The sequence below is a fragment of the Rhopalosiphum maidis genome, chromosome 1 (genome assembly GCF_003676215.2).
Source record: "Rhopalosiphum maidis isolate BTI-1 chromosome 1, ASM367621v3, whole genome shotgun sequence".
Classification (NCBI taxonomy): domain Eukaryota; kingdom Metazoa; phylum Arthropoda; class Insecta; order Hemiptera; family Aphididae; genus Rhopalosiphum; species Rhopalosiphum maidis.
This window is the reverse complement of record NC_040877.1, coordinates 11022255-11034342: the sequence shown is the minus strand read 5'-3', so window position 1 is coordinate 11034342 and position 12088 is coordinate 11022255. Positions and strand designations below refer to the sequence as shown.

Genomic DNA, 12088 nt, shown 5'->3' with positions numbered 1-12088 from the left:
GTTTAATGTTTACCAATTTAAGTCGAGAATTTTAAATTTTTAGTTATAGGCATCAGAAATATCGAATAATATTTAAAAATTCTGAATGTTATTTTAATAATAGTATAATTACTATTCAGTCTATTTTGACATATTGTAATTATTATATTGACTTTAAAATTGTGACGTGAGTTTTCAGTATTTATTATACAAGTACAAATACTTTTAGATTAATCATTTATTTTATGCAAATTATTAATACTATGTTTATATATGATGACTCTAAAACTGTTATAAATTCATAGATACTTATATTTTTACTTATGAATAAAATAACACTATCACAGAGAACTAAAAAAGCCAGTAAATGTGAAATGTGGATTTAAAACCATTTTAATGTCATAAACATATAAATGCAATTATTATTCAATATCCATGTCATGGGTTATTATTATGACAAGTTGTTCACTTTTAACTAAAGATTTGTTTTTAAGAAAACAATATTTAAGTGTATTATTGATATTGGACAGTTATTAATTATTTTATTGTATTTCAGACATTTCAGCAATTCAATTAGATAAATAATGGATGATTTTGGTGACGATTTATTTGATGATTTTGAACAACCATCTGCTACTTCTCTTTCTGCTGGAGTACAGAAGTCCAATGATGATAAACACAATACTGACGATAAGTATGTGAACCATGAAAACTAATCAAGATTTTTTGTGTTTTAAATTTATCAAATCATTGAAATCGTTATTCGACAATAAAACTAAAAAAAAGCTTTTCAACATTTTTCACTTCAATGAAAATTTATGAAACACGTATATTTTTTGGGGGTTTTTTGCCATTATTTTATAATTTAGGTATCTTAGTTGAGGTTAGATACCCAAAATTTAAAGTTAAAAATATTATATTTGCTGTAAAGTAATATGATAAGTAGTGATATTTAGTGTTACTCGAAATCAGTTAGAATCAGAAAATCAAAATATCTGTACCCAACCCTAAAACATACTTCTATAACTATGTAAATATTTTAAATAAAATTGATATTTTTTTCTTTTTAATTTATTTGAAATATTTTGTCAATAACATTACAGATTATAATGTCTTTTTATAATGCATTCTCGTTGTTAATGTTCTTGAAAGTCATTTTACTTGGTACGGAAATCAAATATAACTTTAAACTTACTATAAATATGACAAAGAAAACATAATTTGGTATTAAGGTACTTACTTAACAGATAGTATTTTAATAATTTATTAGTACATTTATATGATTCACGTTAGTATTTATATTTATAAATCTTAAGAATTTCTGTGTTTATTATTACTATTAGAGGTGGGGTTATAAAGTTTTCACTTGCTGCGGCAGTGCTATAACAAACCAGTACCAAAAATAAGATAGCAATCCCTGATCAATAAAATGAACTACAAAATCTATGCTGTTACTTGCACCAAGAAGGTCGTTCACAAAATAAATTGATAAACTTCAAATCACAATATGTTTACTTAAATTATCCATTTATTTATAAATACATTGTTAAATAATTCATAACTAGGTACTATAAATTTAAAGAAAATAAAATTTCAAATTACCTAAAGGTACGGTTTCTCTGTAGCGTTCATACGCCGCGTCTAGCGCCAACTACTGGTTTGGACATAGTAAGCGTCATAAAACCGTGCTGTTCCACTCTTTGACACTGCAGGGAAACCGTACCTTAATGGTACTTATTTTAAAAATCATGTGTAAGCAATATTGGGTAAAGTTACATCAAATATTAGTGAAATGATTTTAAAAAGATTCATAACAGGTATGACGGTCATGTATCACTAATAATGTATAGTGATAGATCTAGGATATAATGTATGTATACAATTTATAAGTTTCATAGTTGTTGCTATCGAGTTAGACATTTTAAAATGTACTATATAAAACAAAAACAGTCATAATTTTTTAATAATAGATCACTATTTTATGTTTTCACTCTTATAAGTAACTAATTAAATGAACAATAATTGATTGAATTTTAACAAAAATATATTATAATTAAAAAAACTTGTTTACTGTTCAATTAACATTGTTAAAATTTGTTTTTAGTTAATAGTATTTTTTTCTAATTTATTAGCACCACAAAACGAACATTACAACTATCTGATGATGAAGATGATAATTTAAAAAAGACAAAAAATCCAAATGAACTATCTGCTTTAGAGTAAGTTATATTAAAATGTATTACAAACATACGAATAATACATTTTTAAAATTATTATTATTGGTATAATTATTAAAATAATATATATTAATATTTAATAACTATATGATTTTAATTGTAATATTATATATATGTTCTACTCTATAACATATTCCTTTATAATGACTATACTCTGTCCAACAAAGAACATGCCACTTTTACACATAGCCCCACTACCATGGCAGAATCAAACCTGTCATAGCAGGATGTTGCTTGGAGATTTGAAGAACAATTGATTTCTGTGCTATGGCATGTTTTCTTGCTGAACTAAGCATAGAGAGGTTTTTCACCCATATATTTTATTTTACTATCAAATCTTAAAGTCTAATTAGATCAATTAGTATTTATTTATTCTACATGATGTCTGAAATCTAAAGATGGTACCAATGTGCATATTTTATCCAAAGTTGCCAAAATTGTTTTTACCTACTAATATTAAAATAAAAAATAAATAAAATATAATAGATACCACATAATAAATATTGATCATTACTCTTGCTGCAGAAGTATGGTATATTGTTATAAACTTAATCTTGAAAACTATGATTAATTATAAATAAAAATACATATTCAAAAAAACAATTTTGAACAAAGTTAAAAACTTTATCTTTCAAAACCAGAGTTGTTATTGTTATTGTTAAAAAATATATGTAAGTGATAATTTTTTGAATTATCAATCACAATTACAAACACAAAATTAAAAAAATTGAAATAATTTTTTAAAAGCTAAACAATTTGCTTGAAATTTTAAATATTTTTTGTAGATCTAGTATAAATATACACTAAGATTTAAAAAATGAATTTTATTTGCCATATTATAACTTATCTATGAAGGTATCAAGATTACTAATGAAATTATTTTATTTAATATAAAATATTAATAAACAATTTATTTATAATATATTGTTTAAATTATCTCTAAAAACTTTTAAACATTTTCGATTTACAAAATAAGATGTTTTTAATAAGGATTTTGTAGTTTTCCGTTTTGATGGTATGAATTCCAAACATTTTGATACTATTTCTATTAAATCAATTGGCCATTCAGGAAAGTAGTTATTTAATGCCATACTAACATTTTTAAATGTACTATTGTTGAAATACTTAATTGAAACAACTTTATTAATTTTCTTTATTTTCCTATTTAAATATTTTTGATCTGTAATTGGTATCCCAAAATATTTAACAATTGATTGATATTGTTCTATAGATGTTTCTTTTGTGATTATTGGTTGGCCACTCATGCATTCTATAAATACTATACCTGATTGTTTATAAATACTAATTAGTATTAAAATATAATTATATAGTTATCATTATATTTTACCCAAAGACCAAACATCAATTTCAGGACCATATTTTTGTGTTCCCAGTAACATTTCTGGTGATTGATACCAAATAGTACCCATGTCTGGTGTCATAATTGATTCTGCTTTAAATGACTGTGCGCATAACATTTTTGAAACACCCAAATCACAAATCTTTATTAAACCATTTCTTGTTATCAGTATATTTTCTGGTTTAATATCTCTGTGCACTACATAATTTCTGTGCATGTAATCAATACCATTGATTATCTAAAAACTGAATTTTAATTTTGATTATTTTTTTAATAACCTTAATTCTCACTTGTATCATAATTTTTTTTGTTAAATCATATCCCAGGCCATTTGGATAGTATTCATCAATGTATTGACATATATTATAATCCATGTATGGAAAAACAATATACAGAAAACTTTTAATACGGAAAATATTTAAAAGTCTAATTACATTTATGTGTTTATTAAGTATTTTAAGTATCATAAATTCACGCAATACATTTGGCATATAAAAATAGGAATCTGTTATTTTCTTTATTGCAACAATTTCATTTGTTAGTCGATCTTTACATTTCATCACTATACCATATGAACCTTGGCCTATTATTTCAATAGGCTTGTACCTATTACTTTGTAAATTAACAATTTTACTAGTCATAATAACAGTTTATAAGAATGTAAAATTTGTCTATTTACCTAACATTTAATAAAGTTATAAACTAAATATGTCTATCATTTATGAATATTTTTTTATTTGATCAAATTGTCAGTAGTTATTATTAAATAAAATTAATTGTAACTATGGTTGTATTTATTTTATCAATAATATTTTTGGTATTTTTAGTATAACTAAATGAATATCATAATTTATTACTACTTAATTTAATTTAATTTTGTTTATGTATATTTTTGGTCATAATGGATAATATAAGGTATAATATATAGTATATTTAATATAAATCAATATTGTATTAAAATTAAAATTTTGCAATCTTTCATATTATGATTCAAACTAATTATATATATATATAAGACATAATTCTTAATTTTTTTTAATTATTTTAATATATTCAGTGAGTTTACAAAAATAATACACAGGGTGATTTTTTTATCATATTCTTTTAAGACACTCATTATTTCGTAAATATTGGCTTTTTTTTTGTTTTTATTTTTTCAAAATATTTCTTGCTTTTTTTCTAACTGTATGGAATTTTTATTTTGTCCACCCTTTTGTTTAATAGTGAAACCACTATTAACTTTTGATTTTTAAATAGCAACCTATATTTAAAATGTACTAAATTAATAGGGCTATTTTTTAATGAATTTCAAAGTTCAAATTATTATTTTTTGTTAATTTTTAGCGAAATAGCTCTTCAAAGTTGGACGGTTTTTGGTTTTTATAATACTTCTTGTTTCATATTTTTTTATGTAATAAACTCGTTATCAACTATTGACACAATGATGAACTTTGAATCTGTAGTTACCAACACCTCAAGTTATCTATAATAACGTGTAAGACGAACACTTAAAAACCTTAAACCATCCAACTTTGAGCAGCTATAACTCACTAACAGTTAAATGAAAAATAATAATTTTAATGTAAAAATTCATAAAAAAAAGTAGCCACTATTTTATAACATTTTAAAAATAGATTGCTGTTTGAAAATCAAAAGTTGATAGTGATTTCATTATTTATTATAAGGGTGAAAAAAATAAAAATGTTATATAGTTTTAGAAAAGTATGAAACTAAAAATTAAAAAAAAAATGATAAAGTCAACACTTGTTGAAATAATGAGTGATTAATGATAAAATGTATAAACTGTATATTTTATTTTATTTTGATATTTTAATTGATTGTTAATAATAATTAACACAATCTACAAAACATTATTAAGGTTTTAAAAAAGATTCTTAAGTTTATCTTAATGTTAATAATAAAAAAAAAAATTATCATTTCTTTATGTTTGTATCTATTTTATAATCTTTATTATTTTCAGTCTTGAAGTATCAGCTCCCAGAATAAAAATTTTTGCTGTAGAATCCCTTGATGGAGAATCATGTACACATGAAATTGCTCTTCCATTAAATTTTGATTATACACCATTAAATCGAGATGCTAATAGAAAACCAGCCAAAGTATATGAATTTGAATTAGATCCTTTTCAAAAAGAAGCTATTGTTTGTATTGAAAATAATCAATCGGTTCTTGTATCAGCTCATACATCTGCTGGTAAAACTGTAGTTGCTGAGTAAGTTTATACTACTATATATATAGCTAATATATTTTATATTTAACTACCTAATTTATACTTAAAATTTTTATAGATACAGTATAGCCTTGTCTCTAAGAGAATCAAAACGTGTAATTTATACTACACCTATAAAAGCATTAAGTAATCAAAAATATCGTGAATTTCATGAAGAGTTTGTTGACGTTGGTCTTATTACGGGTGATGTTACTATTAATCCATCAGCGAGTTGTCTTATCATGACAACAGAAGTAAATAGTTTTTAAAGTTTATTACCCATGTAGGGTGTTTTATAATAATTAAATATTTTTAAGGAGTTAGAAGTAGTGTGATCTATTTCTTATAACAAGAGAATAGTTGTAACTTATGTGAGATATTTTAGGTAAAGAAAATGAAACAATATTTTAACCTTACTTAACATGTTCACTGCAGATGATGCAAATTTTTATCATCTACTGTGTTGTATGTAATAGTACTAAATGTACTACAATTGATTAGTGTTACCATTAATCTTTTGGTTTTATTTTTTTGTTAGCATCTCTATTTCATTTTTATGTGCAAGTCGTTTATTTATATTTTTATTTTTAAATCCCAGTTATTTTAGTGTCAAAAAAATAATCAAATATAATATGCAGTGAAAATATTAAATAATAATATTCATAATTTAAATTTAATTATTACCTTTTTCTTACTTATAATATGAATATTGAAGGATTTAAGTTGAGAAATATTTAATTTGTTTATATACAAATGTTGTTTAAATTATTTTAATTAAGTTGAACATTATATGGAAATCTATATTATGATGGTGGTCTTTAACTTTTTAGTACATTTTGCAAAAGTATTCTAATCTCACCGATAAAATAAATTCTTTTTTTTAGATTATTTATTTGTTTCAAGTTACTACTGTGAACATATTATATAAAAATTATATCCAGCTAAAGAATAAATTATAAATATGTGTTAAGAGGATGCCAGCGTAGTATTTGTTATTTCTCTCTATTTTAAAATTGTTTATATATCTAAAAAATTCATAACTCGCTTTAAAATAAAAATATAATAAAACGCTTATGATATGCCCTAGATAATGTTCTTAACTTTAAATTTTATAATAGGTCATTTCACTCTAATTTGAGAAATTAATATGGTTATAGTCATTTTTGTGAACGTACAATTTACTATGTTGCGCGTGGGTTAGAGAAAGATAAAAAATACTACACTGGCATTTTAATATTGTAAAAATAAGTTTTTAAAAATTAAATTAACATTAATCATCATTAAAAAAATTACTGTATAAAATATACTTAAGACTTAACATAATATATATATTAACTTATATTTTCTTTTAAACTAGATTCTTCGTTCTATGTTGTATCGTGGTTCAGAGATCTTAAAAGAAGTAGGATGGGTAATATTTGATGAAATTCATTACATGCGTGACAAGGAACGTGGTTATGTTTGGGAAGAGACTTTAATATTACTACCAGACAATGTGCGATTGGTATTTTTATCTGCTACTATACCTAACGCTAGACAGTTTGCTGAATGGGTAGCTCATTTGCACAATCAACCATGTCACGTAGTATATACTGAATATAGGCCTACACCATTACAACATTATTTATATCCTGCTGGTGGCGAAGGTTTACATCTTATCGTAGACGAACATGTATGTTTACCATATAATATTTTTAAATTAAAATTTTTATTTAACTAGAATTGTTTTAGAACAAATTTCGAGAAGATAATTTTGCAGCTGCTATGAATGTTTTATCTAATGTTACTCAACCAGTTAAACATTATGGACAGCCAAATCGACCTACAGCTAACAATCCAGATAATGAATCTAATTGCTTCAAGTTAGTTAAGATGATCATGGAACGAAATTTTGCTCCAGTTATTGTATTTTCGTTCAGTAAAAAAGATTGTGAAAATTATGCCATGCAAATGTCAAAATTAGATTTTACTTCAGGTGAATATAATAATTGTTACTAAGTAAATTATATTTTTTTATAGTTATGTGCTTAAAATGATAATATTATTATATGTAGTTAAGAAACTATCACATTAGAAAATAATATCTTTAATCATGTATATCTGATGAACTTAATTCTAAATCAACAATTTAGAAAAATTGTTGTTATATACAGGGTGATCTTTTTATCAAACAACACTCATTATTTCAAAAAGTATTAATGCTTTTAAAATATTTTTTTACATAGTTTCAAATTATTAAAAAAACAACATTTTTATTAAAAAATTATATTTTTAAATATTTTTTATCCTTATAATTTTTTAAGTTTTTTACTTTTTTGAATAACATAGATTTTTAATTTCATATTCTAAAGTAGTATAATTTTTTGAGTATTTTGATATATAAAATTGAATTTAGGGTGAGTAGTTAATGACTAATGAGTTATATATATTTAAAGTTTAGTTTTGCGCGGAGTAGAGTGGTATGACCCCATACCCCGCAAAATGTTTGTTCACAACTCCGCTTATCTGAACTTTAAATAAGTATAACTCATAAACTACTCACCCTAAATTCAAATTTTATGTATCAAAATACTCAGAAAATTATTCTGCTTTGAAATATGAAATTAAAACACTATGTTATCATTTGAAAAAGTAAAAAACTTAAAAATTATAAGGATAAAAATATTTAAAAATATAAAATTTTTAATAAAAACGTTGTTTTTTTAACAATTTGAAACTATGTAAAAAAATATTTTCAAAAACATTAATACTTTTTGAAATAATGAGTGTTGTTTGATTAAAGGATCACTCTGTATATAAAAACAATTTTTTTTTATGATGATATAGAGAGGGGTTGAAAAAAATGTATCAAATACATCAATAATTAGTAAATAGTATTATAAATGTATTATTAATTTTGTTAATATATTACAAGTATTTTATTTATCAACACTTTAAAATAGTATTGATAATATATATTATGCATTATAACAAATAAGATTATAAAATATTTAATATCTAACCAAAAATAAAAAACATAATTTAGGGTTAACTCTCTCCCATTTATATTCTATTTTTATCTCATCAGCTATATTTTTGTGAATTTTTGGATATTTTTAACTAACTTAAATAAATATAATTCAATAATATTAAAGCTTTAAAAATTTAAGCTTTGATTATACTGTATTATTATTCTCTCAAAAATTATACCTGATTAAAAATGGAGTTAAATATTATTATGATTTGAATATTTTAAGAATTATACTAAACTTATGTCTTATACTTTTATAGATACTGAAAAAGGATTAATTGATAAATTATTTGAAAATGCTACAAAAGTATTATCAGAGGAAGATCGTAAACTGCCAGCAGTTATAAATATAATACCATTAATTCGACGTGGTATTGGTATTCATCATGGAGGTAAATATTTTTAGGTTATAAATAATATTAATTCTTATATATATATTTTTTTCTCATTGGTCTTGAAATTATATAATTAATCTTATTTTTGTATTATGTATTTCAGGTCTTTTACCAATCTTAAAAGAAACTATAGAAATTTTGTTTGGTGAAGGTTTACTGAAAGTTTTATATGCTACTGAAACATTTGCCATGGGTCTAAACATGCCTGCAAGAACAGTTTTATTTACTGCTTGTCGAAAATTTGATGGCAAAGAAAGACGATTTGTAAGTATTTTGATTATAGTTAAATATATATTTATTTTTAACTTACCCTCATCAATTAAAATACTTGTTATAGATAACATCAGGAGAATATATCCAGATGTCTGGAAGAGCTGGTAGACGAGGTTTAGATGACAAAGGTATTGTTATGTTGATAATTGATGAGAAAGTTAGTCCAGACACTGTCAGGAATATTGTACAAGGAAAGCCTGATTCACTTAATTCAGCATTCCATTTAACATATAATATGGTTTTGAATTTAATGCGTGTAGAAGAAATCGATCCAGAATATATGTTAGAAAGAAGCTTTTTCCAATTTCAAAATCAATCTGCAATTCCAGAATTAGTTGAAAGTTAGTAATCAATATAATATTACAATGTATAATTTATTATTTATCTTGTTCATTCTAGACAATATAAGTATAGTATTAAAATTAAATTACCATCCTTTTATTAGGTTTTATAATTTTTTATATATATATTTATATATTATTTTTATTTGTAGAAGTAAAAGAATTATCAGTTGAAAAAAACAAAATAGTAATAAATAATGAATTTGACGTAAGATCATATTTTTTAATTCGTCAACAGTTAGAAGATTTAGCGAAACAATATCATTCTTTTATAACAGACCCAAAAAATTTAGTACCTTTTTGTAATCCAGGAAGACTTGTTAAGGTCAGTATATTTTAATTTTAAGTTTTTAATTAATAACATTTTGTTTTAAATGCATGCACAATTTCAAAAGCATCTGGATGGTTAACTTTCTAAATTATTATCATTTGGACTTCAAAAATTATTGTAGGTTAACAGATTTTTATTTTAAAGTTTGATTTTTTTTTCATGATTTACTAACATAAGTTAATTCAATAAAAAAAAATATAATATTTATAACTGTATATAGCCACAAATATAATATGTATTATGTATTCTTATACATTATATTTTTAAAATTATTTTAGATTAAGAAAAATGATGTGGATTTTGGCTGGGGTGTTATTGTTAATTTCAAATCTGTATTAAAAAGCAAACATGAAGGTGGTGGTATTGGCGAAGCAATAATAAATGTCCTATTGAATTTAGAACAATCTGTCGAAAACACAGAAGATGAGCCAGTACCATGTACTTCTGGGAAGTTAGGAGAACCTGAAATTATTAATATCAGACATAACATGGTTGAAGATTTAAGTTCTTTACGATTAAACAAAATGCCAAATGATTTGAAATCTCGTGATTCTCGAATGTTACTGTATAATAATGTAAAAGTAAGTTACTCAATTCTCAAATAAAATAGTATACTATACTTGAAAAAATTATTAAAATTGTATATTTATAATTTTATTAGGAAGTTTTACAAAGATGTTCAACTGATATTCCTTTATTAGATCCAATCAATGACATGCATATCAAAGATCCAGAGTTTGATAAAGTTATTGAACAAATTGAAAAATTTGAAAGTAGATTATTTGCTCATCCGTTACATGAAAGAGAAGATGTTGATGAACTTTATACTCTATATTTAGAAAAAGATAAAGTACTGAATAATTTTCATTGTAATACACTCTTAATTGTTATTTAATTAAAGACTTTTTTTAAAAAAAAAAATATGAAAGGTGGATCGTGAACTTTTAAAATTTAAAACTGAACTAAAGAAAGCCAAATCACTCATGCAAATGGATGATCTCAAATGTAGAAAACGCATATTAAGAAGAATGGGCTATTGTACTGCTGGAGAAGTTATAGAAACTAAAGGGAGAATAGCGTGTGAATTAAGCAGGTAAATTACATTTGCAATAACAATTTTATTAAAATAATGAATCAATTATATTTTTCTGTTTTAGTGCTGATGAATTACTAATGACTGAATTAATGTTCAATGGTGTGTTTAATGATTTATCAGTACCTCAAACTGTAGCATTACTCAGTTGTTTTGTATGTGATGAAAAAAGTAACGAAATACCTGCAAAAACTGCTGAATTAGCAGGACCTTTAAAAAAAATGCAGGTATATAAATAGTTATGTAATATATATATTAGTATTTGAGAAATTTCATTATTGTTTAAATCATTATTTATAACAACAAGATAATAAATTATTTTTGAAGGAACTTGCAAGAAAAATAGCTAAAGTTTGTAAAGATGCTAAATTAGATATTGAAGAAGATGCTTATGTAGAAGGCTTTAAACCTTTCTTAATGGATGTTTGTTACGAATGGTGTCGTGGTGCCACTTTCTATCAAATATGCCAAATGACTGATATATTTGAAGGTAAATAGTTATTATTATTTATCTATTATGTAACTTTTTTTTAAGAGGTTTGTGAATTTCAGGAAGCATAATACGAGCAATGAGACGTTTAGAAGAAATATTAAGACAATTAATACAAGCATCCAAAAGTATTGGCAATACCGATCTTGAAAATAAATTTAGTGAATCGGTTATGATTGTTAAAAGAGATATTGTATTTGCAGCAAGTCTTTATTTATAACTGTTTATTATAACTATTGTCTTTATTTTTTTTATGATTTTTTTATATCTCTGATGTAACTGTTAACACATAAATTAATACATATAACAATTGTAAATTTTTTTTTATTTTTATAAAAATCAACTAGAA

At 23.5% G+C, this 12088-nt stretch overlaps 2 protein-coding genes across 4 annotated transcripts; one reads left to right on the top strand and one right to left on the bottom strand.

The window, feature by feature from the left end:
• The first annotated feature begins 90 nt into the window (after positions 1 to 90).
• On the top strand, positions 91 to 12088 carry LOC113560376 (exosome RNA helicase MTR4). 3 transcript variants are annotated; one of them, XM_026966210.1, is made up of 17 exons: positions 91 to 166; positions 536 to 673; positions 2112 to 2198; positions 5558 to 5809; positions 5886 to 6060; positions 7164 to 7478; positions 7538 to 7781; positions 9077 to 9208; positions 9315 to 9475; positions 9549 to 9825; positions 9978 to 10150; positions 10435 to 10737; positions 10818 to 11006; positions 11086 to 11249; positions 11314 to 11476; positions 11577 to 11739; positions 11802 to 11959. In XM_026966210.1, the coding sequence occupies exons 2-17, from the start codon at positions 564 to 566 to the stop codon at positions 11957 to 11959; spliced, it is 3066 nt and encodes a 1021-aa protein (XP_026822011.1). In that variant the 5' UTR covers positions 91 to 166; positions 536 to 563. The 3 variants fall into 3 exon arrangements, with proteins under 3 accessions (XP_026822011.1, XP_026822012.1, XP_026822013.1); XM_026966211.1 differs by lacking the exon at positions 91 to 166 and adding an exon at positions 174 to 192; XM_026966212.1 differs by lacking the exon at positions 91 to 166 and having other exon boundaries at positions 564 to 673; positions 11802 to 12088.
• LOC113560380 (cyclin-dependent kinase-like 2) lies at positions 3131 to 4217 on the bottom strand. Its single transcript, XM_026966216.1, has 3 exons — positions 3867 to 4217; positions 3565 to 3814; positions 3131 to 3501 (listed from the first exon to the last, which is right to left on the bottom strand). The coding sequence occupies exons 1-3, from the start codon at positions 4215 to 4217 to the stop codon at positions 3131 to 3133; spliced, it is 972 nt and encodes a 323-aa protein (XP_026822017.1).